Below are 25,288 nucleotides of genomic sequence, written 5' to 3' on the forward strand. Positions count from 1 at the left end.
TGAGTGATAAGTATTTGAAAAGGATCCGACATTATCCGAATGAAATGCAACTTCAAAGAGAAAGCATCTTCCCGCCGTTGCTTTCTAAATTGTCTGACTTGGTGGCTGCCAAGTTTTCCGATCAACGCAGAACTCTTTACGACCGGTCGGGCGAGATAAGTGCGAGCTTTTGCAACCATCTCCGATAATCGCAGATTTGAAATTACCAACTTTTGGCACTGCGTTCCTGGTAACTAACTTAATTTATTGCCCGGCTGCACGGCAATAATTGCTATTTAAACGCGGCCGCGGGCGTCAACATTTTAACGTGAAGCGCCACGTTAAAGAGGAACGTCGTTTCAACTTCCGGACGTTGCTAAAGAGCCTGTCAAACAATTTGGAGATTGCCTTCAAATCTGCCCAAAACAAAACCTTGTATTGAGATTGAAATCGCTAAAATTTAAAAAATCCAAAACTTTCCTTACTTAAAGACTTTCACTGAAGGCAGGGTTGCCACAGACTTTAAAAAATAAAATTCCATGACATTTACCTGATATCCCTGACACATTTTGGTGACATTCCCTGACAATTGAAGATGTGACGGAGGGTTAAGAGGGCACAATTGAAGATGTGACGGAGGGTTACAACAGAATTGAATATAGTTTCCGAGCAACATTTCTTGTTCAAAATCTAAAACCCATTATAGAAAGCAAATGAAGTTGAGTTAACAACTGACATTTCCCGGTTTTTCCTGACTTTTTAAAATTCCCTGACATTTCCCGGTTTTTCCTGACTTTTTAAAATTCCCCGACATTTCTCAGTTTTCCCTGACTGTGGCTACTCTGTGAAGGCTTGTCTCAACACAAGGTTTACAAATTATCGCGTAGTTTCAAATATAAATCTTCAATATGAATCTTGACAAATTCCATGTCATTCTACTCTGTATTAATGCTGCTATACGTTATTGATTAATTTCTTGCTTTATCTTGTACATTTCGATAACAGACGTAAACCGTGAGGCAGCACAGCGTGGCGGCGGATCTTGTCTCTAGATCACATAGAAACGACACTGCGGTAGCATGAGACAGGACGGCTGGACGGGCCTTTTTATGCCGATATATCCGTCAATAAAAGCAACACTTTCAATTTTAATAATGCATTGATACGGCTATTCGTAATCTAAGAACACGCGTGTTGCATATGAAAAATGGAAGGCACCCCGGTCCCTCGTGTTATGAAGCAGTGCAGCAGCAGCCGTTGCGAATATGCGCAAAGATGAAATTATCTGATAAAAACGAAGGCAAGAGGACATAAAAAGAAATGTTCGTATTTCTAGTATCAGGACAATAATATATCCTACCGCCACGTCAAGACATGACAGCGTATCGCTCCGAGCACTGCTTCATGTGCTAGATTGATCAGAGCGCCTTCAATTCTGAGCATGCAACACGCACGTCCATAGAGCACGCATAGTTGCGTCGAGGCGTCATTACCAATGTTATTGTCCTATGCTCGGATATCATTATCAATACTGAAGCGTTAAGGAAAACGTCGTATGAATACTCCAGCGTTGTCAAATTTCCTCCGATTAGATACAAATTTCCGGGAAGACTTGCGAGCTTTTATTTTTTAAATCGATCGTATTCGATAGTGGTTCGATGTATCGTTTGCTTCAAAACAATAGGACATAACCCCGGACGGAAATTTTAAGATTTAAGTTGGAAAAAGCTGAAAATGAGAAAATTCCTGACCATTTCACTTTTCATTGCCATTTTTTACTCATAACAATGAAAAATCTACCACAAAAAACCCCGTTTCCTCAGATTACTCAACTGACTTGTGAGGCTATGCTTACATGATGAACCAATCGGTATCGATACGATCTCACCTGATTGATGTATCGAATACGATGGATATTTAGAAAATCTTTTGCGAGATGTTCAAGGACGGATGGGTGTTTGCTCCCCCTCTCGCGGCATCCACGTGGCAACTCGGGGATGGCTCCTGTAGGTGGCTGCGAGAAGTTTGCTCAACTAATGACAGGCCGCCTAGACATACGTCGATGAGTTGGCGCGAGGGGCAAAAATAAACAAGCGCATGGAAAATGCATACGGTGAAGTTCCTCGGCGCGAGTTCCACCGACCCACTCGGCATTCGAAAATCCCATCTCCCATTCTACCGCGCTAAAGGATAACGCCGTATGAACATTCGAGAGTCGCCGAATTCCCCTCGATGAAATGTTGATTTTTGAGGAAAGTCGTGAATTCTTTCCTTTGAGATTTTCAGGAGCTTCAGTTGAAATGGCAAACAAAATTATCTGAAAAATTGGAAGGGAAATATCTTTAAGTTTACGAGGAAATTCGTGCTTCATCAAAGAGAATTTGGCAACGCCTCAAGGTTCATACGGCGCTGTTCCTTAGTGCGACAGCATTCGATCCGGGAATGTAAACCTCCAGCAGGGTGGCACCCGAAGAGACTCCACGACCTATCCTCGATATCCTGTCCGAGGGACACTTCGGATTTTAGAGTGTTTCTGAAAGTTCTGAACTCTGAATACTTCACCACTGAAGGGCACACCTTGTGTGCAGTGACGTGGCGTGCTTTAGGATACATCCATCGATATGCCGTTTGAACCTATGGAAAAGGATCGATAAACAGGTGTTACCTTAATGATCGATTCTTCACCATGGCTTCAAATGGGGATACATCGATGATGGACAATTTACGTCTTGCCACTGCTTGTGTGGCTATTTGATTTTTAACGATTTATTTGTTTCCTTTGATCTGAGGGTCGATTATTGAAATTGATAGACAAAGCTATAGACAAAGAAGACAAAAGGGATTTGGAGGATTCCTATTGGTGGAAGCGGGCGATTGCAATTGGCAAAGGACGTGGGTGATCGACTAACTAACGGCAACCCACACGAGACCCGATAATTAGTCCATCATTTCCTCCCTTAGTCTATAAGAGCCACCCGTTTCCACGTATAAGATCGCTTCTTACTCTCTATGTCTTCTTTGTCTATCGCTTTTTCTATCAATTTCAATAATCAGTCCGCTGGGCAGTGGGCTCGTCCCAGTCCGGCTATCCTGTATACTTTTTATCTCGATGTTCGACTCGTAGCGTCGCCATGGACCAAGAGAATAAATAAGGACCCCCAACTCCGGTTAGCGCTGACATCAGCGCTCCCTGGCAGGTGGTTTTTATTTTACGTTCTTTAATGTCCTTGGTTGAAACAGAGAAAATTAAGACGCTAAAATTATTCTTTCCTCAACGTGGGCATTCGTAGGTAACTCCCTTGCGACTGGGCATTTGGGTTTATAAAACGTAAGCTCAGGAGAACGAAAAGACTGTATACTATTGACCAATACGTTGATTTAATTCTCAAGGCTTCAAAAATTGTTGGGAAACTTTGAGTTTTTTTAGTTGACCAGGCCATAATGTTTGACTTCCAAGGATGGTTCAAAGAATACCATTTTAAGCAGGTCAAGTCCCAAGAAACCAGAGCGGTAGGCATTTCGGTAGACCAGTGGTGGATACATTTATAATTTCCATTCATCATCAATTTGAATGCACGACTGAGAACTTCATGGTCTTAAATGTTTCTGAGTGTATTTCGGGTCTTGTGCGACTTTGACATTCAAACTGAGAAAATCAAATGTAATGCCACTTTGTTTACCCACAATACACTTGTACACAGGGGTTGTTCCCATTGTTGATAAGAAGATGCCAGATCTGGAACCTTACATCCCCTCTGAATTTAAAAAGTTCTGAGCAGACATTTTTTTGATAACCAGGGAAACTAGTGAAACTCGAAAAGAGCGAGTCCATGGTAGGCAAGAAGAGTAGCATTTAAGATATTTTGTATCTCTTGTCAGCTAGAAGCTTGAAAATAAGCATTTTGTAAAAAAAAAAAAAAATGGTTTAAATTAGTAATTAACTGCTTAAACCTGTCATCTTAGCCCGTTAAATACAAAAAGGGCACAAGTCCAAACTTTTTAAATGGCTGCCAATAGGCTAGTTACTAATATTTTCAGATAAACAAACCATCATTATACGCAGGCTGCCGTATAGAATCCAATTTTAAACATAACAACTTTCCAAAATATATCTACCACGAAATTAACAGTTTTTTGTGTCTCCTGAACAATTTGGTTTTCTGGACTTGTGCCCTTTTTGTATTTAGTGATTCAATTGATGGACTTCTGGCGAAGGTCGGCAGGGATCTCGCGGAGAGAGCGCGTTCGTAATGAACGAGTGCGTGGAATAATGGGAGTTGAGGATGATATTGTGCACGATATCGAAACCAGGCAGCTGGTTTGGTATGGACACGTGCGGAGAATGGCAGATGGTAGGTTGCCGCGAAAGGTATTTGATTGGGTTCCTCCCGGAAGAAGACGGGGTGGACGTCCAGTAAAAGGTTGGCGGGAGGGAGTGGAGGGTGAGATCAGACGGTGTAATCTACCCGATGATTTGTGGGAAGATGGATTCCGATGGCGATTTGGAGTCGCAGAGCGGTCTAGTGCGCTGAGGTAGCGGCTTTATTTATATATATAAATTGAGGGGGCTTGGGGTTGAAACATGGTGATGGGGGATGATCATACCTGTCTGAAGAAGACTCGGCGGCTGGAGGGGGCGATTGGAGGTGGGGGAGTAGTGGTCGTTGTGGTAAGAGCGGAGGCGGCGGGCGAGGCTGGCGCCGGGGCCCCCTTGCGAGGGCGGGACGGCGCCCCCCAGGGAGGAGGGGCGCTCGGGGCGCTCCGGGCGCGGCGTCCCGGCCATCGTCATCGACATCTGCTGCATGTTCTGCATGTTCATGCTCTCCATTCTGCCCATGCTCATGTTCTGCATGCTGTGCATGTCCAGCGACGGCGCCGGCGGCGGCGGCTGCTCGCTCACTATGCAGCTCCCGTTCACAGCCGGCATGCTTTCAGTCTTGTCCTTCTTCAAATCTGAAACACCAAAACCAAACCCAACCGTTACAAACTTCCTTCTTTCTACAAACTCAAACATCACCACCGATGTCTACTAAAACAGGCTGGCAAAAAATCCCCACTTTTTCAGTACATTCCCGAGAAAGTCAGTGCCTCCTCAACAGAAAAATTCGGTACTTCATCAGTACCTCCATTAAACGAAATACGAAAAATTTAAAACATTTAAATTTCTCGCTTAGTGTGCGATAAAAATGACGGAAAAATGAAATAAATTCCGGACCTTCTTGCGGAATTTCTGCACTTTTTCAGTACTTAATTACCGCCCTTATAAAATCAGTACTATTTCCGGACTTTCCGGGAATTCCGGACTTGTAGACACCCTGATGACTCGAGTTATACGCCAATGACATCATTATGGGTCATTACTAGAAAAGAGATCATCAATTTACAAATTACAGGGTTGCCGAAGAACTTAGAAGATGAAATGCCCTGACATTTCCCTGACATATTTTGGCGAAAGTCCCCGACAATTGAGGATATGCCAGATGGTTAACAAGACATCATTAGAAATTGTTTTCAGGCAAAACATGTTGTTCGAAACGTCGAATCCATTCTGGACAGCAAATAAAGGTGACCCAGAAATAATTTTCCCCTGACATTTTCGTCACTTCCCCTAACTTTTTAAAATTCCCTGACATTTCCCGGTATTCCCTGACTGTGTGGCAACCCTGAAATAATTCCTGTAAGCAATTATTCCTCCTTCCGAGACGCTCAGATTGCCTACATATAATATTGAAGGCGAACTAGTCGAACTAAGTGCGACACGGAGTAGGTAGCGTCATGTTCATCCGCTCATATATTAAAAAACTAGAGGGCTGTGCTCCATGGGCCGCCACGCGGCCCAACCCCCAGAGGGCGCTTCGCGCTCTCTTAAGCCCGCTTCGACAAAAGAACGACCATTTGGCTCTCATTACCCGACTCTCATTCGTTCAATCTCCCTCTAGCCGGGAGCAATTGGACCGCAATAAGAATCGAATAACCAAGTCGGTATTTACTTCAAACTTCACGCCAAGACTGAAATGAAACGGAACGAACGAAACGGAGCGTTTCGTCACTTTTGGGTGGTCTGTAGCGAAAGGAGCATACCTTCGATTCACTTGCCTTTTACCCTTCTGACAGACCAAAAATCAATATTTCCCGCTTAGTTCAATTTTGCTCCTCTTTCTGAGCTCCCTAGTCTACTTTTATATATATATATATATATATATATATATATATATATATATATATATATATACTGGGTCCTATTTCCAAAATCTGGTTAGAGCGGGCTCAGTTAGGGACTATCATCTGTCGATAAAAGCAAAAATCATGGAAATTGGCCCAGTAGAACGCAATTAACACAAGACGACATTTTAACGTTTATAATTGCTCAAAGGCGAGCTCTCCAACACACTAGTGTTGGCGCCTGTAGCTTGTTTGTAATTTGCATCATTTTGACGTTGCTACAATAATTTCTGGCTCAGAATAGAAATCTTCATTTCAAAAGATACAGCCTCTTTTAAAATAGAGAGTATTTACAATTTTGATGGTTAAAAATATATGAGGAGCATTTTAAAAGGAAAAATACGAGGATCGTGCGATGGCGATGCACTTTCGAAATAGTGAAAATTCGAGAGCTTTTTGTAAAAAAATACAAAATTTCGTAAACTGTTACAATTTGACTTGGGCATACAGCTCTGGCATTAGATAAAATGCCTGTTTTGACTACTTCTCTGCTACGGATACATTCATATTCGCGGTATCATGCCATCAATAGGCCAAATGAGGGGCTTGGAGGACAAGGCGCATAAGTATACTTTTTGAAGAAATTTGGATATTCATAAACTCAACTAAAACTAGTTTGAGAGTATATTCTGTGAAAAATTCACGACTGAAATCAAACTCGAAAGCATCAAAAAGTGAGTTTTCACTTTCTTTCTGCCACGAGGCTCCATGTAATTTTGAAACTTCAAACACGTATTTCTTGAAATAGCAGAAACTGCTCTTACGCGCTTTATCCTCCAAGCTCCTCAAGTAAAAGAAGAATAGACATATGTGTCCATAGGCTCTACATCAAAGGGGGGGGGGGGGGATACCGTACTTTTTGAGACCTCATTAAAACGTTCTCCAGTGAATAAATGAGAGGCATTCGTTCTCGGCAAATTCAATTTCAGAGGGAAATGCACGACCCCCTGAAAAACAGGCGCCCCAGTTGCAAGTCTCGTGCGCGAAAAAGGGTCGGAAGGGCCGAGATACGAACTCGGTCCTATCTGATTACACAGCCGGTGCCAATAGCCACCGACGGGCAAGCGAAAATAAAACGCGCCAGCGCTGCCAACTCTCCGATAGCGGAGATAAACAGCGGAAACAAGCGCATTCTGTAACCCGGGCTGGGATAAAAATAAAAACGTGGCAACGTGGAGATGGAGCTTGCGGCTGCGGTTATACGAGCGGGAGGCGCCGCGAGGAGGTGAAGGGAGAGGAAGGGAGGGTCACCGTTTACACATCATATTTTGTGCAGTATTTTTGACACTCCATGCAACAACACCACCGGTGAACACTGACTCACTAAATGGCACGAAGATAAATCATGAATGCAGAGCCACTGGAGAGCATTGCCACATCTACGCGAACCGAGTAGGCAGAGCATTGTCCCAGAGTCATAACCGGGAGATCCATCTCTGATTGGCTAAGCCATCTCAGGATTCATGAGGCTCTTAAGAACCGAGAAAATGCACGACGCAGGGTGTCTCCAGACTCTGTAAGAAAAAATTCCCCCATTTCTTAAGGTTTTCCTTGACCAAAAGGTTCAAAACTCCCTGGAAATTCCTTTCACATCGACAACTTGTACGCTTACAACTGAAATGGACCACTAGACAAGGTACGAATTTAAGCAATCTGATACATGTTTCTTAGTCAGAATTTCACTTAGAACACGATTAGCGCAACGAATATTACTGAAACTAACTCCTAACGAAGATATCAACGTTTTTATTTCACATTTGTTACGAGGAATTTGAACTGCCCGCTCACAAAAAACTCAAAGCTCTACGAGAGTCAAATTGCGCACTACAACGGTTTCAGCAAGCTTCTTAATCGAGCAATGTTCATTTCCCACCATATGTTGTTCAAACTATAAGCAATTTGCTACAGCTGAGCCAAAGCGTCAAAATTGAGGTTGCCAGATTTTTAAATCGCAGATACTGTCATGATAACGTTTAGCGCCCGATGTGAATCACGTAGAGCATTGAGTTTTCATGAGCGGGTGGTTTGAATTTACGCATAAAGAATCATTAAATCTCTTCGTAAGGAGTTCATTTCGGTAATTTTCGTTGTCCGCATCGTGTTCTACGTGAAATTTTGGTTAAGAAACATGTATCAGAATGCTGAAATTTGTACCTTGTCCAATTCTGAGGCTTGGAGGACAAGGCGCATACGTGCAGTTTAGTTAAAAATTGTGATATTCATGAATTCAACTAAAACTAGTTTGAAAGTATATTTTGTGAAAAATTCACGACTAAAATCCGACTTTAAAGCATCAAAAAGTCAGGCTAAACTTCTTTTATGCCACGAGGCTCCATGTAATTTTGAAACTTTCAACACGTGCTTCTTGAACTTGCAAAAACTGCACTTGTGCGCCTTGTCCTCCAATCCCTTCAATTGAAAAAAATAAATAAATAAATAAATAATTGGCATCAATTCCCTGGAAATGACGAAGGCACGTGTGCCTTTTTTCCTCAGCTATTAATAGTCCAACTAACTGAAAAGGTAATTCCTTCTTTAAAACTCTACTTTCAGACTCAATATTTGGAATGCAACTCAGAGCAATTATTTGCAAATTTTGTCTCCACCACCGGGATTCAAACCATGGGACCTATTGGTCTGGTGTCAGACGCACTGAGCGCTAGGCCAACCTGACCGGCTAACCTCGTACTCGTAACGGTGATTTTTTTTATCACTTAGCGGATTCCATTCTCATGCCATGATCCTTCTTTGAAAATAAAATGTTGGTCATTATTGTTGCGACAGTAATTTTAAATTAATTTTCATCAATAACACGGCAACGGCGCTTGGCGGCCTCATTTTTTTAATGTTTCTTGGCGTTTCCATGCTAATGAGATGCTACGATGGCGCAAGCGAAGCGGCGAGTTTACTGTTAAATGGTCTCCTCTTACGGTTCAATTAATTGTTTTCCACCACCTACGGGCTTAAAATGTATACCGGAAAACAACCTCAAGTCCCTTGATGGTTACCGATACTGCTCCGCTATCATACATTCACACGTAAACAGCTGTATCTTCAAAGAGGTGAAAAAGGATGGCTCATGGCTCATGCAGAGGGGAAATTTCTCATCTGCTAAAGGTCTGACCGGGGTTTGAGGAAATACATCTCCAGAAAAGATATGCATCCACGATTGCCACAGAATTTGGAAGATAAAATTCTCTGACATTTCCCGGACACATTTCAGTCAAATTTGTTGAAAATTTAAGATATGACAGAAGATGGTTAAAAAGACAAAATTTGAAATAGTTTTCAGGCAAAATTTGTTGTTCAAAACGTCAACCCATTCTAAATAGCAAATGAAGGTGAAATGGAGTTTTCCGATCACGACTGATCAGCCGACTTGAGACGCTGAAAATGGAGTCCTGAAGATTTTTTTCCCAGCCCTTTCACACATTTTACATGGAATTAGAAAATGAATCTCCTCCGCCTGAGTGTTTATCATTGCGAAGCTGGATAAAGTTTCGATGCCTTGAAACAGAGCTGTAGAGAAAAGAAATCAAGAGGAAAGGATACAGGGTAAAATCTTTGAGTGGAGACGGGAACGGAATCCTAGCATCTGAACCGAGATGCGAGAGGTGAAAAAGACTTTAAGAAGCACGAGGCGAGAGACATGAAAGACACGATAAATATCGAGAAGAAACTCGAGAATAGAAATTGGCAAAATCGAAATCGAGAAGAAAGTACGGAAGGGAAAATAAGGATAGAAATGAGTCATGTTCTAGTTCTTCGGTGTCAGATCTTCATTTGGGGTTCGGACGGAGAATAGGAAAGAAAACGAGCGGTAGCGTGGCGTGCTTCGCGATATATCGATTGATCTGCCATTTAAACCTATGGAAGGATCGATGGATAGGGTGTTCGTAACGAACTCCTCATGAATCGATTCTTTACCATGACTTCAATTGGGGGTTAAATCGATAATCGACCACTCACGCCTCGCCACTGAAAACGAGATAAAGAAAGTCATCTAAAATTGCATCCCTTGATTCTTCTCCTCACGACGACACCACACCCTTGGCCAAGGAACCTTGATCGAAGCTTCAGACCCCCCCCCCCCATCATCCCCCTAAGGGGGAGAGGGGAGGGGGAGGAGGCGACGACGCTCGGTGACAGCCACTTTTTCGCGATAGCCGATTCACTTACGCCCAACGATGCCACGTTTCTGCCGTAACAATGAATTCATTCGAGCGACGTAACTTGATTCCGGAGACGAGAGAATTTCGGCGACTTACGAGCAAGGCGGTCTGACGATATCTCGGCTGTGTTTAAGACCAGGGCTGTTTATCCCTGGCGGAGAAAATCGCCTGTTCAGGGCATCGTCGGAGAACGGGGCCTCATCTAAATTGCCTTTATCAAAGGCTTTTCGGGGCGCGCGCTGACGTAGCGAACCGGAGTGCAAGCACCCATTCGAATTTGACAAAAAGAAGAAAAAAGGTCATCGTAATTCAGGTCAGGCGACCATAATGGTTCAAACCAATGTTTGGGATGGCAGGAAATTTTTCATTTTACATTTTCTTCCTTTTTTTCAATTTTCCCGGTTTTTCAGACCGCCAACAACCCTGGAAATGGCTCCCGAGGCGTTTCAATTTCCAAAAGCATTCCGGGAGAAACTTTCGGTCCCCTTTCAGAGCTTGTCATTTCTGATAGGAGTAAATTTACGACTGCATCATTTCAAAACTATACCACTCCTTCCATCAAAAATGGGCCTTGACGCATTTCTGTTCAACTCGGTACGAATTCAGTAGCGAAGCAAGAAGGATCGATTACCGACAATTCCCCCTTCGAAGCTACGGTAAAGAACGGTAAATCGTTGCGAACACCTTATCTATCGATTTCTTTCCATGGATCTAAATGGCAGAATAATCGATTATCGCAAAGCACGCCACGAAACTGTACGAATTTGGCGGCGGCGCACAATGGATCGACTCAATAAGAGAGGTTGGACAAAATTTCGAAACTTTAAACTCTTATGACTCCGTTTATGCACATCTTTGAGGTTGTACGAGTGGTTCCATTGGCTTTCTCGTGAAATTTTTTTCTTGAGGCACCCCCCTAAGTTGAAAAAATGACGATTTAACAAAAAAAATTTGCAGTTTTAGTCAAAAATATCAAGTGCGTTCTCTCTGATTGACTAGATCCACTGTGCGGCGTTAGTTATGGGGAGAGGGAGGTGGAGCCGCACGCACAGGCGTCGCGGGCGTCACACGTTGATGCCTCAATCGCGACCCAAACGACCTAAATTTAGCCGGCGTCCCCCCCCCCCCCCCCCCGGTGCTAAAAAAGAACGCCGTATGAGCCCTCAGGCGTTGCCAACTTCCCCCGATAAGTTACGAATTTTCAGGGAAACTTGGACATTTTTTTTCTTCCAATCTTTCGAAGGATTTTACTCGCAATGGAGATGTTGCATGTGTGAGGGATTTGCGATTTGACCATTGATTCTGATGTAAAAGTTCGCGAGAAACACGATGGTGCCACTGGTTTTCTCTGAAATCATCTCCCAAGCTCAAAAAAAGCTCTCAAAGTGAGGCCAAAATGGAGGGGATATCCCACCCTACCCTGAGAGTCCACCTCTACATCAAAACAAACTCTCCATGCAAAGATAGGGAGCAAATACATTCGCAAGGTTGTCGTGTTTTCAGTCTTGGAGTCCCCAAATAAAGTGGCAACCTTGCGAATGTATTTGCTCCCTATCTTTGCATGGAGAGTTTGTTTTGATGTAGAGGTGGACTCTCAGGGTAGGGTGGGATATCCCCTCCATTTTGGCCTCACTTTGAGAGCTTTTTTTGAGCTTGGGAGATGATTTCAGAGAAAACCAGTGGCACCATCGTGTTTCTCGCGAACTTTTACATCAGAATCAATGGTCAAATCGCAAATCCCTCACACACGCAACATTTCCATTCAATCTAATGTAACTGAAAATTTCACGGGAATATGGTGGTAAATTTCCTCAAAAATAAATATTTTACCCGAGAAATCCGGCAATCTACGAATATTCATACGGCGTTTTTCCTTAGCACGGCAGCGAGGAATCCCGGCTATTCCAGATATTCCGTGCGTCGCACCGGTGAACTTGACTCTACTCTCCCTCGCCGCACGGTGGATCGAGTCAATCAGAAAGATCGGACATGAAATATTTGACTAAAACTGAAAACTTTGATGTTTATTTCGTCACATTTTACATTTCAAGGGGTGCTTCTAGAAGTAAATTTCACGATGAAACATGAAACCACTTTTAGAACCTCAAAGCTTTGTATAAACGGAGTCATGAGCGTTTGAAGTTTCCAAATTTTGTACGATCTCTGCCATCGACTTGATCCACTGTGCGCCGCCCGTCACGTCACAGCGTGACGTCATCCCTAGCTCCGCGCCAAAATCGGCGATGTGCTAACGTCTCTGACTTTCGTTATCCGTCCTCACCCTCACTCGGGCGGAGCAGTAGAATACTTCAGGTGAGAAAGTATCAACACAAGACCCCATTCGACCCCTCAGGATCCGCAAGAATGGCGCTAACTCTGGATAGAAGGGATTTCCAACCTTTGATCCCCGTATCGCACCATCAAAGTGGAGCCCTCAAAAAGGCTCACAGCGTTTCGAGAATACCACTATTCGCGCTCCTGAGAATTTTTGTGGTATAACCTCCGAATTGAAGGCGAACCGATTATCTACATTGTTGACTGTTAGCCTTTCAAAGATCGTCGGCGTCGACCCGACGATCTTTGAAAATAAGCGGTGTGTTCGAGACACATCATAGATTAAATCTTGAACTTTTCAAGTAAAGGGATTTTGGGCGGAAATGGCACGTGGATTAGAACGTGTGATTAGGGCTTGACAATTAATGCCTGCTCCACTTGTTACCAACCTTTCCATGTTTCGCAAAATGTAAAAATTAGGACTTTCTTCTATTTTTGTGGGTTTGAGTGCGGGTTGCATACTCTAGACCCCAAAAAATATAAGATATAAAGATATATCACAGCCTCGTGAAATATTTCACTGAAATTTCCAATCTCTCACTTCTTCTTTACGTTTCATGCCACCCTGGAGTGACTCACTTTTGCTTGAACCCCCTCCCCCTTCGTCAACTCCGTGTCTCTCAGCTCCAGAGTCCTGACCCTTCCCTCCTCCCGGGGTAGAGGACGTGATCTATGGATGGACCCTATGGACGCTATTAGTGATACGTCACAGAAAAGTTATATGTATCGATTTATCCGCATTGGTAGTATTGCAAGAGGTTATGCCAATGTCATTGTTTGGGTCCAATTCGACATGATGGAGAATCCCTATGATGACGTCGCCACTAATAGCGTCTATGTCTGCACTTGGAGAGTGGAATGAGAGCGGGCGCTACTCTGCCGTGCTAAGGAAGAACGCCGTATGAACACGCGAGAGTTGCCAAATTTCCTTTGATAAAACATGTATTTTTGACAACATTCATGCATATTTTCCTTGAAATTATCGGATATTTTAGATTAGATTGAGTACAAAATTGTCTGAAAATTTTGGAAAATAATATTCGCAATTCTCCCAGTTAATTCGGTTTCTATCGGAGGAAACTTGGCAACGCCTGAAGGTTCATACGGCGTTTTCCCTTGGTGCGGCAGTACTGGTAAGATGCGGATGTAAATACCTGTTGCCGGGAAGAAAGAGGCGAAGGCAGCAGTGTTGGGGTGGGCGAGGAAGTCGGGCGGCGGGGTGATCGGGGGCACGATGACCTCCCAACAGTCGCTCGAGGCTTCCGGTGTCCTGCAGGACGACTGCACGCGCTTCCGACTCCGGCTCGAAGAGCGCCCTTGTCCATGGCGCCCCGGCCCAGGCCCCGCCCCTTGTCGCCCACCCCCGCCCCCGCCCCGCCCGCCCTCAGTGTCTTCATCGCCATGCTCCCGTTCATCGGCTCATCCGCTCATCCGGGGATCCGCACTCCTCAACCGGCTCCCGTCACACCCGTCCCGAGTTGGAAATCATCGGCAACTCGTCCAACATTCAACCGGAAGTTACTGGAACCTGAGTCACTCAGAACTCATCCAACACTTGTATGAGGAACTCATCAAACACTCATCAGGAACTCGTCGAAAGAGCGAGGTCATCGACGACCCATCGAAGATTCAACGGGAAACGGTCAGGATCCAAGTCGTTGCCACACTCATCGAGATTTCATCCGAGATTCATCGCGGATCTATCGCACTCATGGTCATCGAGAATTCATCTAAGATTCACCAGGTGGACATCGGAACCATAGTCATCGACAACTCATCGAGGATCAATCGGAGACCTGTCGGAAAAGGCGCTTTCCAGTGCCTTGCGTTACGCGTGTTATACAGGTGCGCCCGTACACATGACTAGTGCATCACATCTTTACACGGCCGCACAGTTTACGGAGGCTGATAGCACATGAATCCTGGAGAGAGCTAATGAAACCAACTTGCTCAACCGCTCGACTGCCGGGCCAAAAAGAAAAACCGTCGTTAAACATTCGAAAGTTGCCGAAATTGTATTAAGATGTAATGACAATTTTTCCTTGCCATTGTCAGTTTTACCATTCCCTGGAAATTTTAGAGTAAGATTCACAAATTTTCCAGAAAATTTGTATTTATCAAAAGGAATCTGGCAACGTCCGAAAGTTGATACGGCGTTATTCCTTAGCACGACAGTATGCGTGACCCGCATCGCGAGGGAAGGATCTTCCACATCCGCACAAAACTAAGGGGGTCGCACGACGATAATCTTTGAGAACTCACTGAAGCGCGCACTTTCGGGTATTTTCCGTAGAAAAGTGAAAAGGCACTTTTCTGTCCTTAGGCAATTACACGATTTTCAGGTGGTGTCAGGTCAGTGTTAATCAGTTTGCACAGGATTTTTCAAGGTCTTCGACAATAAATATGCATGTTTTAAAGAGACTATGATCAATTACCGCACACCGAAAAAAAAGTTACGGGCTGTATAGACAAACCGTCCGTTCCGGACTCAGGGGCCGAAAGTTCCAGGTTCTGGAGCCGTAGCTTCGATTGCTCAGGGTGCTACGCCCGGAACTTTCGGAATCTAAGCCCTGAACGCGGACGGTGTGCCTGTGCAGCCCGTTAGTACGACTTCCACGGTCGGAGTTGTTTTTTCAGTGTACGGTATGCCACTTTCTGGAAGTGTAACACATCGAAAAGAAGGTTGCTAGTTGTACAGAAAAAAAAAAATTCAAAACAGAGAGAGACTAAGTGATGACATTCCGAGGTGCAATCCAAGAGTGGGTTCATTTTTCGGTAGATGAACTCATCATTCATAGGGGTCTTCTAGGTTTGATTAAACAGTGCAAATCGCGATGTACGTTTCTCGATTTATACACGGTCAATATTGTTATTCTTGATGAAGTTTGATTCCTTACGTCGATAAAGTGGAGTAGAAAGCGCCAATTAAAAGCAGAAGCGGATCCGGCGATTTGGCATCACCGGGTTTTCTCCATTTAAACCTATGTTAAATAATCGATTCTTGTTGGAGCACCTGGCCCCTTTAAGAATTATTACATTTCCATAGCTTTCAATGGAGAAAAACAATCAGGGTTGCCACAGAATTTAGGAAATGAAATTCCCTGACATATCCCTGATTTCCCTGACACATTTTGGTGAAATTCCCTGACAATTGAAGATCTAAACACTGGAAAAAAACACATTCGATCTAGAGTCCAGACTCTTGAAAACATTGACAAGAAAAAATACTCTTGATTCAATCGGATTTTTGCTTGACTCAAAACGAAATCCGCTTAAAATAAGAGGCTTGGTTCTTGATTTAAGCTAGATTCTGATTGAATCAAGAGCACTTTTTCTTGTCGATGTTTTTAAGAGTCTGGACTCTACATCCAATGTGTTTTTTTACAGTGAAGGATGGTTAAGAAGGCATAATTGAAAATAGTTTTTAAGCAAAATTTCTTGTTCAAAATCTTAAACCCATTCTAGAAAGCAAATGTATGTGATTCAACAAATTTTCCCACACATTGCCCGGTTTTCCCTGACTTTTTAAAATTCCCTGACATTTCCCAATTTTCCCTGAATTTTCAAAATTCCCTGACATTTTCCGGTTTTCCCTGACTATGGCAACCCTGAACAATGTTGCCAATTTGCTGGATCCGCCAATGTTCAAAGGGGCACGCAATTAGGCAACCGTTCAGGTCGATGACAGTTCGGGAAGTTCAAAATCGCGGGGCGAATTCTTCGAGAGTAAAAATAAATAAACAAAGAACCCGACGACAAAACGCTTGACGCTTCGTTTACAAGGGTCGCGTAAAAATTAGAACAGACATGAATAGCTTTCGTCGGTTCCGCAGTTTTGTCGCACCGAAGACTTGAAATTTAACGCTTATCTCCGAAGTTTAATGGGTCGAATGCTGAGAAGGAGATCGGATGATCAAGGAAAGCTGATGAGTGTCGTTCTTCTTCTTATTCGCCCGCAGAGAAAGCGCGATGTATTTCGTCAAGTTGGCGGATTAGCCGAAGCTTTGAAACGATCGTTTTATACGTCGTTCATAAAAATGGAGCATTGAAGATTTTGATGACTGATTTGAGAAAAATAAGTTCTACAGATTAATATCCATGATTGCTTTTGCAGAAAGGGATAATTATCATCGGCTCAGTACAGAAACTACGTAAGTACCATCAGTGACCAGTGGCGATTCTTAAAATGGAGCATCAACAGTGTTGCCAACTTGGAAATCGCTACGTTAATGGCCCTGTACCAAAAAGAGGTGCTTACATTGGTTTCATTTTGCAATAAGGAACAACTATTTACAGCTCGTGTTAAAAGCGGCGTATGTGCCATTACTAGTTTCCATATACAGACAGATACTTTTACGGATGAGACAGAAGTAGTGGTTCTTAATTGTAAAATATAATCCAAATGAATTCTAATCCCTGGGGACCGTCTCTGAATTACGTGATGTACTTTTTCGGCATTTTGAACCCACCCCCTTGTAACGCTTTTGTGACGTAGGTCCCTATCCTTTAACACCGTAAAACAAAATGGCGCAACTGTCTCCTCGACCCCCCTCCTCCTCCCTACAGCGTTACGTAATTTACGGAAGACCCTCTAAAACTTTCATTTAAGAAAACCGTTACTGATCTCACTTCAGAAAGCGAACGCTGAGACTCTTTACGGGAGGGTAAATCACCATACACCCAAACAGGGGTGGGCCCGGGGGGGGGGGGGGCGCTTTACTTATCAGTGCCTGATAATACGAATCCGCAAGGTCCTCGATGCAAAGTTCACGACCAGAATCCGCAGTGAATTGTGAGAAAAATCAGAAGGCCAGCACTGGGAAAAAAAGTCGCTTGGATCTAGAGTCCAAACTCTTAATAACATTGACAAGAAAAAATACTCTTGATTCAATCGGATTTTTCCCTGAATCGAAGAGCCAAGCTTCTTGATTTAAGCGGATTTCCTTTGGATTCAAGCAAAAATCCGATTGAATCAGGAGTATTTTTTCTTGTCAATGTTTTTAAGAGTCTAGACTCTAGATCCAAGCGACTTTTTTCCCCAGTGAGAACAAAAGGCGGCACCTGAAGCAAGAGGAAAGTACACCACAAGGCAACAATTTTTCCTGACGTTTTCGCCATTTTCCTTGCCATTTCAAGGTTTTCCCTGACTTCTTGAAATTCCCTGACATTTCTCGGTTTTCCCGGTATTCTTTGACTATTGGAACCCTGGGAAGGTTTTATTTTGATTGGCTCGAGACCGAGAGATTCCTCGTCCGGGATTTCGGTCGCCTGTGCGGTGCGTCTCAAGGTCGGGCGTCTCGGATGCGACTTTTGCGGAAGCTCCAGCCGACGAGACGGCGGCGGTGGCGACGCACAGTGGATCGAGTCAATTGTGGCGGTTGGAGATGACATCTTTAACCAAAACTGCAAATTTTGATGTTTAATTCGTCACATTTTAAATTTAAAGAGGTGCTCCTGAAAGAAAATTTCACGGTAAAACCAATGAAACCACTCTCAAAGTTTTGTATGAACGGGGTTATAAGCGTTTAAAGTTTCCAAATTTTGTCCGACCCAGGGTGTCTACTTAAACAGGCTGGCCAAAAATCAGTACTTTTACAGTACTTTTTCATTACGTTTCCGAGAAATTCAGTACCTCCTCGGCGAGAAAATTCAGTACTTTTTCAGTATCCCCATGGACGAAAATCGAAAAATTTGAATTCCTCGCTCAAGTTGCGAGAAAAATGAAAAAAAATCCGGACCTTCTTCCGGAATTTCCGCACTTTTTCAGTACTTCCGGACCACCCTTAAAAAATCGGTACATACTATTTCCGGACTTTCCGAAAATTCCAGACTTGTAGACACCCTGGCCGACCCCTCCTATTGACTGGATCCACTGTGCGGCGACGCCGGTGCGGAGACTGGATCAATACGACGCGGATCCGGCCACCGGGACCCGGACCCGGTTGTCGCCTCCCCGAAAATCCCGGCCCGTCCCCCGGTGCCCCCGGACGCCCGAGCCGGAGCTTCCCCGACGCACGGCACCGCGGTCATGGTCGGGGCCGGTCGAGGAGGAGGGGGGGCGTTTTCGCAACTCTCACTCTCGCACTCTCACTTTCTCCACCCCCACGGCCCCGCGCTTGCCTTTGGTTCCCGCCCCCCGCGCTTTTCCGGATTCGCATGAGATTCGCTCAGACGGGGAGAACGGGCTTACGGTCGCTCCACGCTGGGAAGAGCTTTAAAAAAAGTTTATCCTTCCCTCGCCGATTCCTTCCTCGTTCAGGGTCGTTAGTGTCTCTGTTAGTAGTTCAACTTCTGAGGTGCAACAGTTTCTTCACGCTTCCCAGCGTCTTTCTCTTAAGAGGAACCTAGAGTCCCTTTATACTGAGAGTGAAGACAATGTGAATCCATTTCTGATTGGTTACCGTATTTTAGGCCTCCACAGTGTCAAAAACGGGAATAAAGATTATATTTTCACCAATTGCAATAATTATAATCCGGAATGGACCGAGGAATTACGGGCTCCACAAGGAACAAACGGAATGAGGGAAGGAACGGTGAAAGGAATTAGAGAATGAGCCGATCAAAGATTACGAAAAACGTTCAATTTGTGTAATCTTTATTCCCGTTTGTGACTCTATGAGGGGGTGTTGTCTTAACTCTCAGTACAAACCGAGGCTTTTTTCATGCTTGGAAAGTAGTTATTTGAGCCGATCCAACACCGAGGAGATAAAAGAATCCTTGCGCTCAATATGCTTGTGTTGCATTCCTGAGCCTAAACCTTTTAATCGCAGTAACGATGTTACTTTTGAGATAAAGACATAAACCTCGGATTATCTGAACTATCAAAAACATAGGAGGAAAAACGGGAAACTAAGCTAAAAATTACACATGAAAAATCCGAGACGTTTCGGCCCGAAACTGAGCCATTTTCAGGTTTTCTCGGCCATCATCTAGTCTGCAGGTTTCTATTTAGAATTTTTAAATTTTATTTTTATTCTTCCGACTGAAAATGGCTCAGTTTTGGGCCGAAACGTCTCGGATTTTATATGTTTAATTTTTAACCTTGTTTACAGTTTTCTCCTATGTTTGTGATATCACCATTGTCACGGGCTCCTGTTTTAGAAATTTTAACCTATTATCTGAACTCGTTTGTCGAAGCATATTCCTCACTTTTACTTGTAATTGGAGCAAAACGGCAGCTAAAAAACTGGCGGCTGCCCGTGCGCAGCGGAAAGTCGCGGATTATTTTAAATAGCTTTTTAGACAAGTCCAGACTTGAGATTCCAGACTCTTAAACAATTTGACTCAAAAAATACTCTTGATTCAATCGGATTTACGCTTGAATCCAAAGAAAATCCGTTTATGTTAGGAGGCTTCGATATCGATTCAAGCAAAAATCCGATTGAATCAAGGGTATTTTATTCTTGTCAAATTTTTTAAGAGCCTGGACTCCGGATCCAATAAACTTTTTCCCCAATGAAGAGTTGATTCCGCTTTCATATCACTTACGATCAGATTCTATGACAGAAATGAACGTTCTGGGGTGAAACTTGCATTTTCACTCCAAGCTTTTTCCGACGAACTACACCACACTCACATTGCAGAACACAGGGAAAATTGGATCGGATTATCTTTCCTGGTAACGAAATTGCATTCATAATTACTGGCAGCAATCCAAAAATTGGACGTATTTATGCTAAAAGGAACTATGTGCCTTATGACGTGAGCCCTGTTATGCATGAATTCTTATGGGTCTCAGGGCTCATGTCTCAATGCACATAGTTCCGTTCGGCAGAAATACGTCCAATTACGAGACCTCATGAGGACATACTGGGCGAGCGGGAGGTTTCGCCCGTTGGAATCTCCGGCGGGCAGCTCTGACCCGAATACTGCCGTGCTGAGGAAGAACGCCGTATGATCCATCAGGTGTTGCCAAATGTCCTGTAATAAATCACGAATTTTCGGGGTAATTTGTGCACTTTTTTCTCCAATTTTTCAGCTAATTTTGTTCGCAATTCCACCTAAATTTCCTGAAAATTCCGACGAAAAATATCCATAGCTTACTTCAAACACAGACATTGTATCGAAGGAAATTTGGCAACTCTCGAATGTTCATACGGCGTTCTTCCTTAGCACGGCAGAATGAGGACGGACGTAAAATTACACCTATTCATCTATAAAGGAACCCCATTTGGGGCGATCGGACGTAATTTCCTCCAAGGCCAGCGTTTTTCCACCGCCGAAATGACCATCCCACGCCGGCTGGGAATCAATTTTTTAAGGCCCGGGCATTGAGGGGATGTTAATCTCCCCCGAAAGCGCGGGGAGTCGGTAGCCGTAAAGGGAAAGGCATAAAAGCGGGGCGCCTGCATTAAATTCATTTTAATTAAGACTGGACGCTCCCGCGGAGAGGGGTGGGGGTAAGGGGCGCAGGGGGCGGCGAAAGGGGCGCAAGGGAAAACGGTAATAAGCAAGCGCGGGGAGCCGACTCGGTGTACGTGTGGGCGCCTTAAGTACGATAGTACGTGGATAAATACGACATGCTTTTATGTGTTAACATTAGCGGTAAAATACATGCCCGGAATTTCCTTCGTCTTAAAAAATTTCCCTTTCTCGCGGGTATTCTGCCGTGCTAGGGAAAAACACCGTATGAACCTTTAAGCGTTGCCAAATTGTCTATAATGAAACACGAATTCCCTGGTAAACCTATGAATATTTTTCTTCCAATTTTTCAGGGAATTTTGCTCGTATTTTTATCTAAAGTTCCTGCAAATTTTGAGAAAAAATATTCATAATTTTCCTCAAGAATAGACATTTTATCACGGGAAATGTGGCAACTCTCGAATGTTCATAGGGCGTTCTACCTTAGGACGGCAGTATTTGAGGCTCGCTAACGACGACGGTGAATGAAATAAGATTGCGAGAGAATAGAGGCACGTGATCCGCAAGGGGGGAGGGGAGGGGGGGGGGGTTAAAAACCCAATTACGAAACTCTAGAGAAGTGGCGAACTTCTGTTTCGACCGCTTACTTTCATCGGTTAGCTGAAGATGAGCGAATGGTGTTAAGACCGACGGTTTTCTCTCGATAGTTTTCTTTGTTAGGCGCTTTTCGCTCCCCGCCTAATGCCGGGACACATGTGATGCCGTACTGGGGAAAAACACCGTATGAGCATTTAGATGTTGCCAAATTTGTGCTGATAAAAGGCCAATTTTCTTGAGATTTTACGCATAGTCTTCTTTGAATTTTTTCCAGACTTACATTCACGATTGAATTTGGTGTGCACGTAAATTTCGAAGGAGCGCATTTATAACTTTCCTCAAAATTCGGTATTTTGTTCGAAGAAACTTGATGACGTCCAAAACCTCATGCGTTTTCCCCTGGTGCGGCAGTACAAGCATAAGTGCGCCATAATTAGAGCTTCACCTTCGTGTGGAGTGAAAACAACGTATGAGCATTCGAACGTCGTCAAAAAACAGCGTTTCCTTGGAAATTCATGCGTATTTTTTCTCGAGTTGTTCACAGAATTTAATTGACAACTTAAACTAGAAGCTCTGAAAATTTCATAGAATAAAATTTTTAACGTATCTCGAATTAATAGTTGATAAACAAAATTTGAGAGCCTACGCGTAGGCTATCGCACACCTTATGAGCGCTGCCGTGATAGCAAAGAGAGCCGTAAGTGCAAAAATGAAGTTCTGAGAAAACGGGCTCAGAAGGTTCTGACCGGAACATTTTATTGAAAGAAGCCTACGTTCTTTGTCAAATTGCCACTAATCGTCCGGAAGACTCCTAGAAATCGTATGGATGATTAAAAATCGACCGATTTTATTTCCAATACATCAAAAGGGTATTTTTCATTTTCATGCTAGGTTATTGTTAGGCAAGACAGCCGTAAGTGCTATCCTCTGCATGCTTTCGTGGTTGCGTTTTGGACGCACAACAAACACATTTTCAGGTTAGAAATCGGCATAAGAGGGCGGCACTTTACTGGAAAGCACTGTTTTCATTGGCATTTTGCACCTGCGGCTGTCTTGAAAAAAACTATGTCATTTTTTGTGCACTTACGGCTTTCTCATACGTCTCGTTTTCATTAAAGTAGGATGAATTTTGCTGTTTTAGCTGTCTCAGTAATGTCATCTAAAAGAGTTTAGACGAATTTTGAAGAAAACTCGATTTCGAAAATTTTGCACTTACGGCTCTCTTCGCTATCACGGCAGAGCATCATACAAGTATGTTCATAAGGGATTTTCCTGAGGCCGGCAGTATGGCTTCCCTGCTCCGTTGTGAGAGCCCTCTATTGGATAAGCCCTCCATTGGAGCACCCCCTCCCTGGAAGCACCCCTCCGTTTGAGAGCTCTTCAATGAAGACTTGAGACTCGCAAGATTTTCACAGACTCGAGTTACCCCTCGAGTTACCAAAAAACCACGGCGCATGGATTGGCATTCAAAGGGCCTTCGATAAGGCCGCGAGGGGGAGGGGGTTAGAGCATTTCCTCCTTGGCGTTGATTGAGACCGACGCAAGCTCCCATCTCGCCGCTGCTCCTAGGCCTGACGAAAATTCAAAAGCCCGATCTAAAACCCGTCATTCGTCACCGCGCCCTTGCTAACGGCGCCGCGCCAGCCAACTGAGATTGAATTTAAGCCCGTTATAAATCACACCCAAAAGCCTTTGCTCACTTGCAGCCGCCTCACTCCGTCGCGACTGCCGATCCCTTCCGGTAAAGCCACTCATTTAACTGGCAGGGTTGCGGCGAGTTCAAGAAAATTTCACATTTCCCTCACTTTGCCATGCATTCCCACGAGTTTAAAAAAAAAAAAAAAAAAAAAAAAAAAAAAAAAAACTTCGAACAAAAATTCCCTAATTTTTAGCGACAAATGCACTGGAAAAAAGTTTGGTTGCAGTACCACTTTCCAGTCCAAATGGAACACAGTAAAGTTCGGCTCACATGACCAAATATTCGATCTGCAGAGCCGAAATTCGGTTATGCAAGCCGAACAGTTCGATAAATAGCACCGAACGGTTAGAGACTTCGATTAATCGAATAGTTCGGTAGTAATTTACCGCAGTATTTGTTTGGCATTACCGAACTACGGTTCAGCACACCGAATATTCGGTTATGCAAACCGAACTATACCATCTTCCATACAGACCGAACTTTGGTGCGTGCAACAAAACTGTTTTTTTAGAGTCTGGATTTTTCTTGGAATTTTTTTAATTTTTTAAAAAAGAGGGGAAAGACCTAAAAAAATCCCCATGCTACGTGCGTCAAAAATCTCTGAATTTTCCTCCTAGTTTCCAATAAGGGAAAAGGAAGAAACACGGATGATTACATTAACCACACGAAAATGCTATCGTATTGAATTCCAGATGTAAAGTTTCCGATGCTTGACTGACTTTTCCCGGATTTTCTCTGCCCCCCCCCCCCCCCTTCGGACGTTAAAGGAATCTTGGTTTTTTCGGACTTTCGGACGACAGAGTAAAAACCCCCGACTGTCTACGAGAATAATAATACTAGAATTTCTTTTGATTCTTATTTTCCTGAACATAAAAAAAGGAAGAAAACCTGAGCATTTTCCATTATTTAAAAAAAACGCGTCGCCCTTCTCAAATTAAAAACTTATCTGCACATAACGAAAGTCCCCTGATTTCTCCCGCATGGTTAACCTGATTTCCCTTACCCTTGCAAGCCCTGAGTTAAACCGATTATTTTTCAAACCGCGTAATTAAACCGATTATTTTTCAAGTCGCGTAAGCGACAATCTCTAAATCGGTGGTAGATGCCTTGTTTTTTCTTCGTTTTCTCTGGTATAATCAATCATGCCGGTTTTCAAAATAGCCTTTCTAAAAGAACATACATTTTTGGGAATTCGAAGATTGTCAACAAAGCGAATAAAACGGTTTTTCTTGTATTTTTCGCATAAAAAATTTTGGCGCTTACGTGATTTGGAAAATAATTGCACGGAAAAAATTAAATTGCTGATTTAACTATTCGATTGCTAAAGAAAGTGACTGCAATGTTTCAACGTAGATTTTACAACAAATAAATGCTACTAAGTAATGTATGCTAATGAGGGTATGCTACTAATTGGGTAATGTAAGCTAATTTAACCACGGGGGTGGTGAAAGTGGCATTTTTGGGTTGTGAAATCTACATTGAAACATTGGGATCATTTTTTTTAGCAATTGAATTGTTAAATGAGCTATTAATTTTTTCCATGTGGTTTAATTAGAAAGTTAGCCGGACAGGAATCTGAGGATTTCCTATTCAAGATTCCGGGATTTCGGCATAACAAAGCAACTCTGCGGATTCTTCGGACGGTGTGACAAAGGCGCCGGAGCTTTCGTTTGTTTACACTTTACGAAGGATCGACTCAGGGGTGGCGGCTTGCCCCCGGCGAGGGTGGAGGGTGGCTGGGGGGCGGGGAGGGGTCAACGCTAAGCGGCTCTTCATGAACGTGCCATTAATCACCGGGAAACGTGGCGACGAAGGCTCCTCGTCGCGCGTTCCGATTCGGAGAGAGCCAATCGATTTGAATCGGAGGGAAAAAACGCGGGCAACGGGGAAAAAGTTAGCGTAGGACTGCAGCTGGCGCAGCGGC

The 25,288-nt window shown here is 43.7% G+C and overlaps 1 protein-coding gene across 2 annotated transcripts in view; it reads right to left on the minus strand.

The window, feature by feature from the left end:
• The window catches only part of LOC109038930 (phosphatase and actin regulator 2), a 252,193-nt gene that overhangs the window by 17,884 nt on the left and 209,021 nt on the right, over positions 1–25,288 (minus strand). For both annotated transcript variants that reach the window (XM_019054206.2, XM_019054212.2), the window contains exon 5: positions 4,585–4,932. In XM_019054206.2, coding sequence (XP_018909751.1) covers positions 4,585–4,932 — 348 coding nt within the window. The remainder of the gene's footprint in view (positions 1–4,584; positions 4,933–25,288) is intronic.

The sequence above is a fragment of the Bemisia tabaci genome, chromosome 1 (assembly GCF_918797505.1).
Source record: "Bemisia tabaci chromosome 1, PGI_BMITA_v3".
Classification (NCBI taxonomy): domain Eukaryota; kingdom Metazoa; phylum Arthropoda; class Insecta; order Hemiptera; family Aleyrodidae; genus Bemisia; species Bemisia tabaci.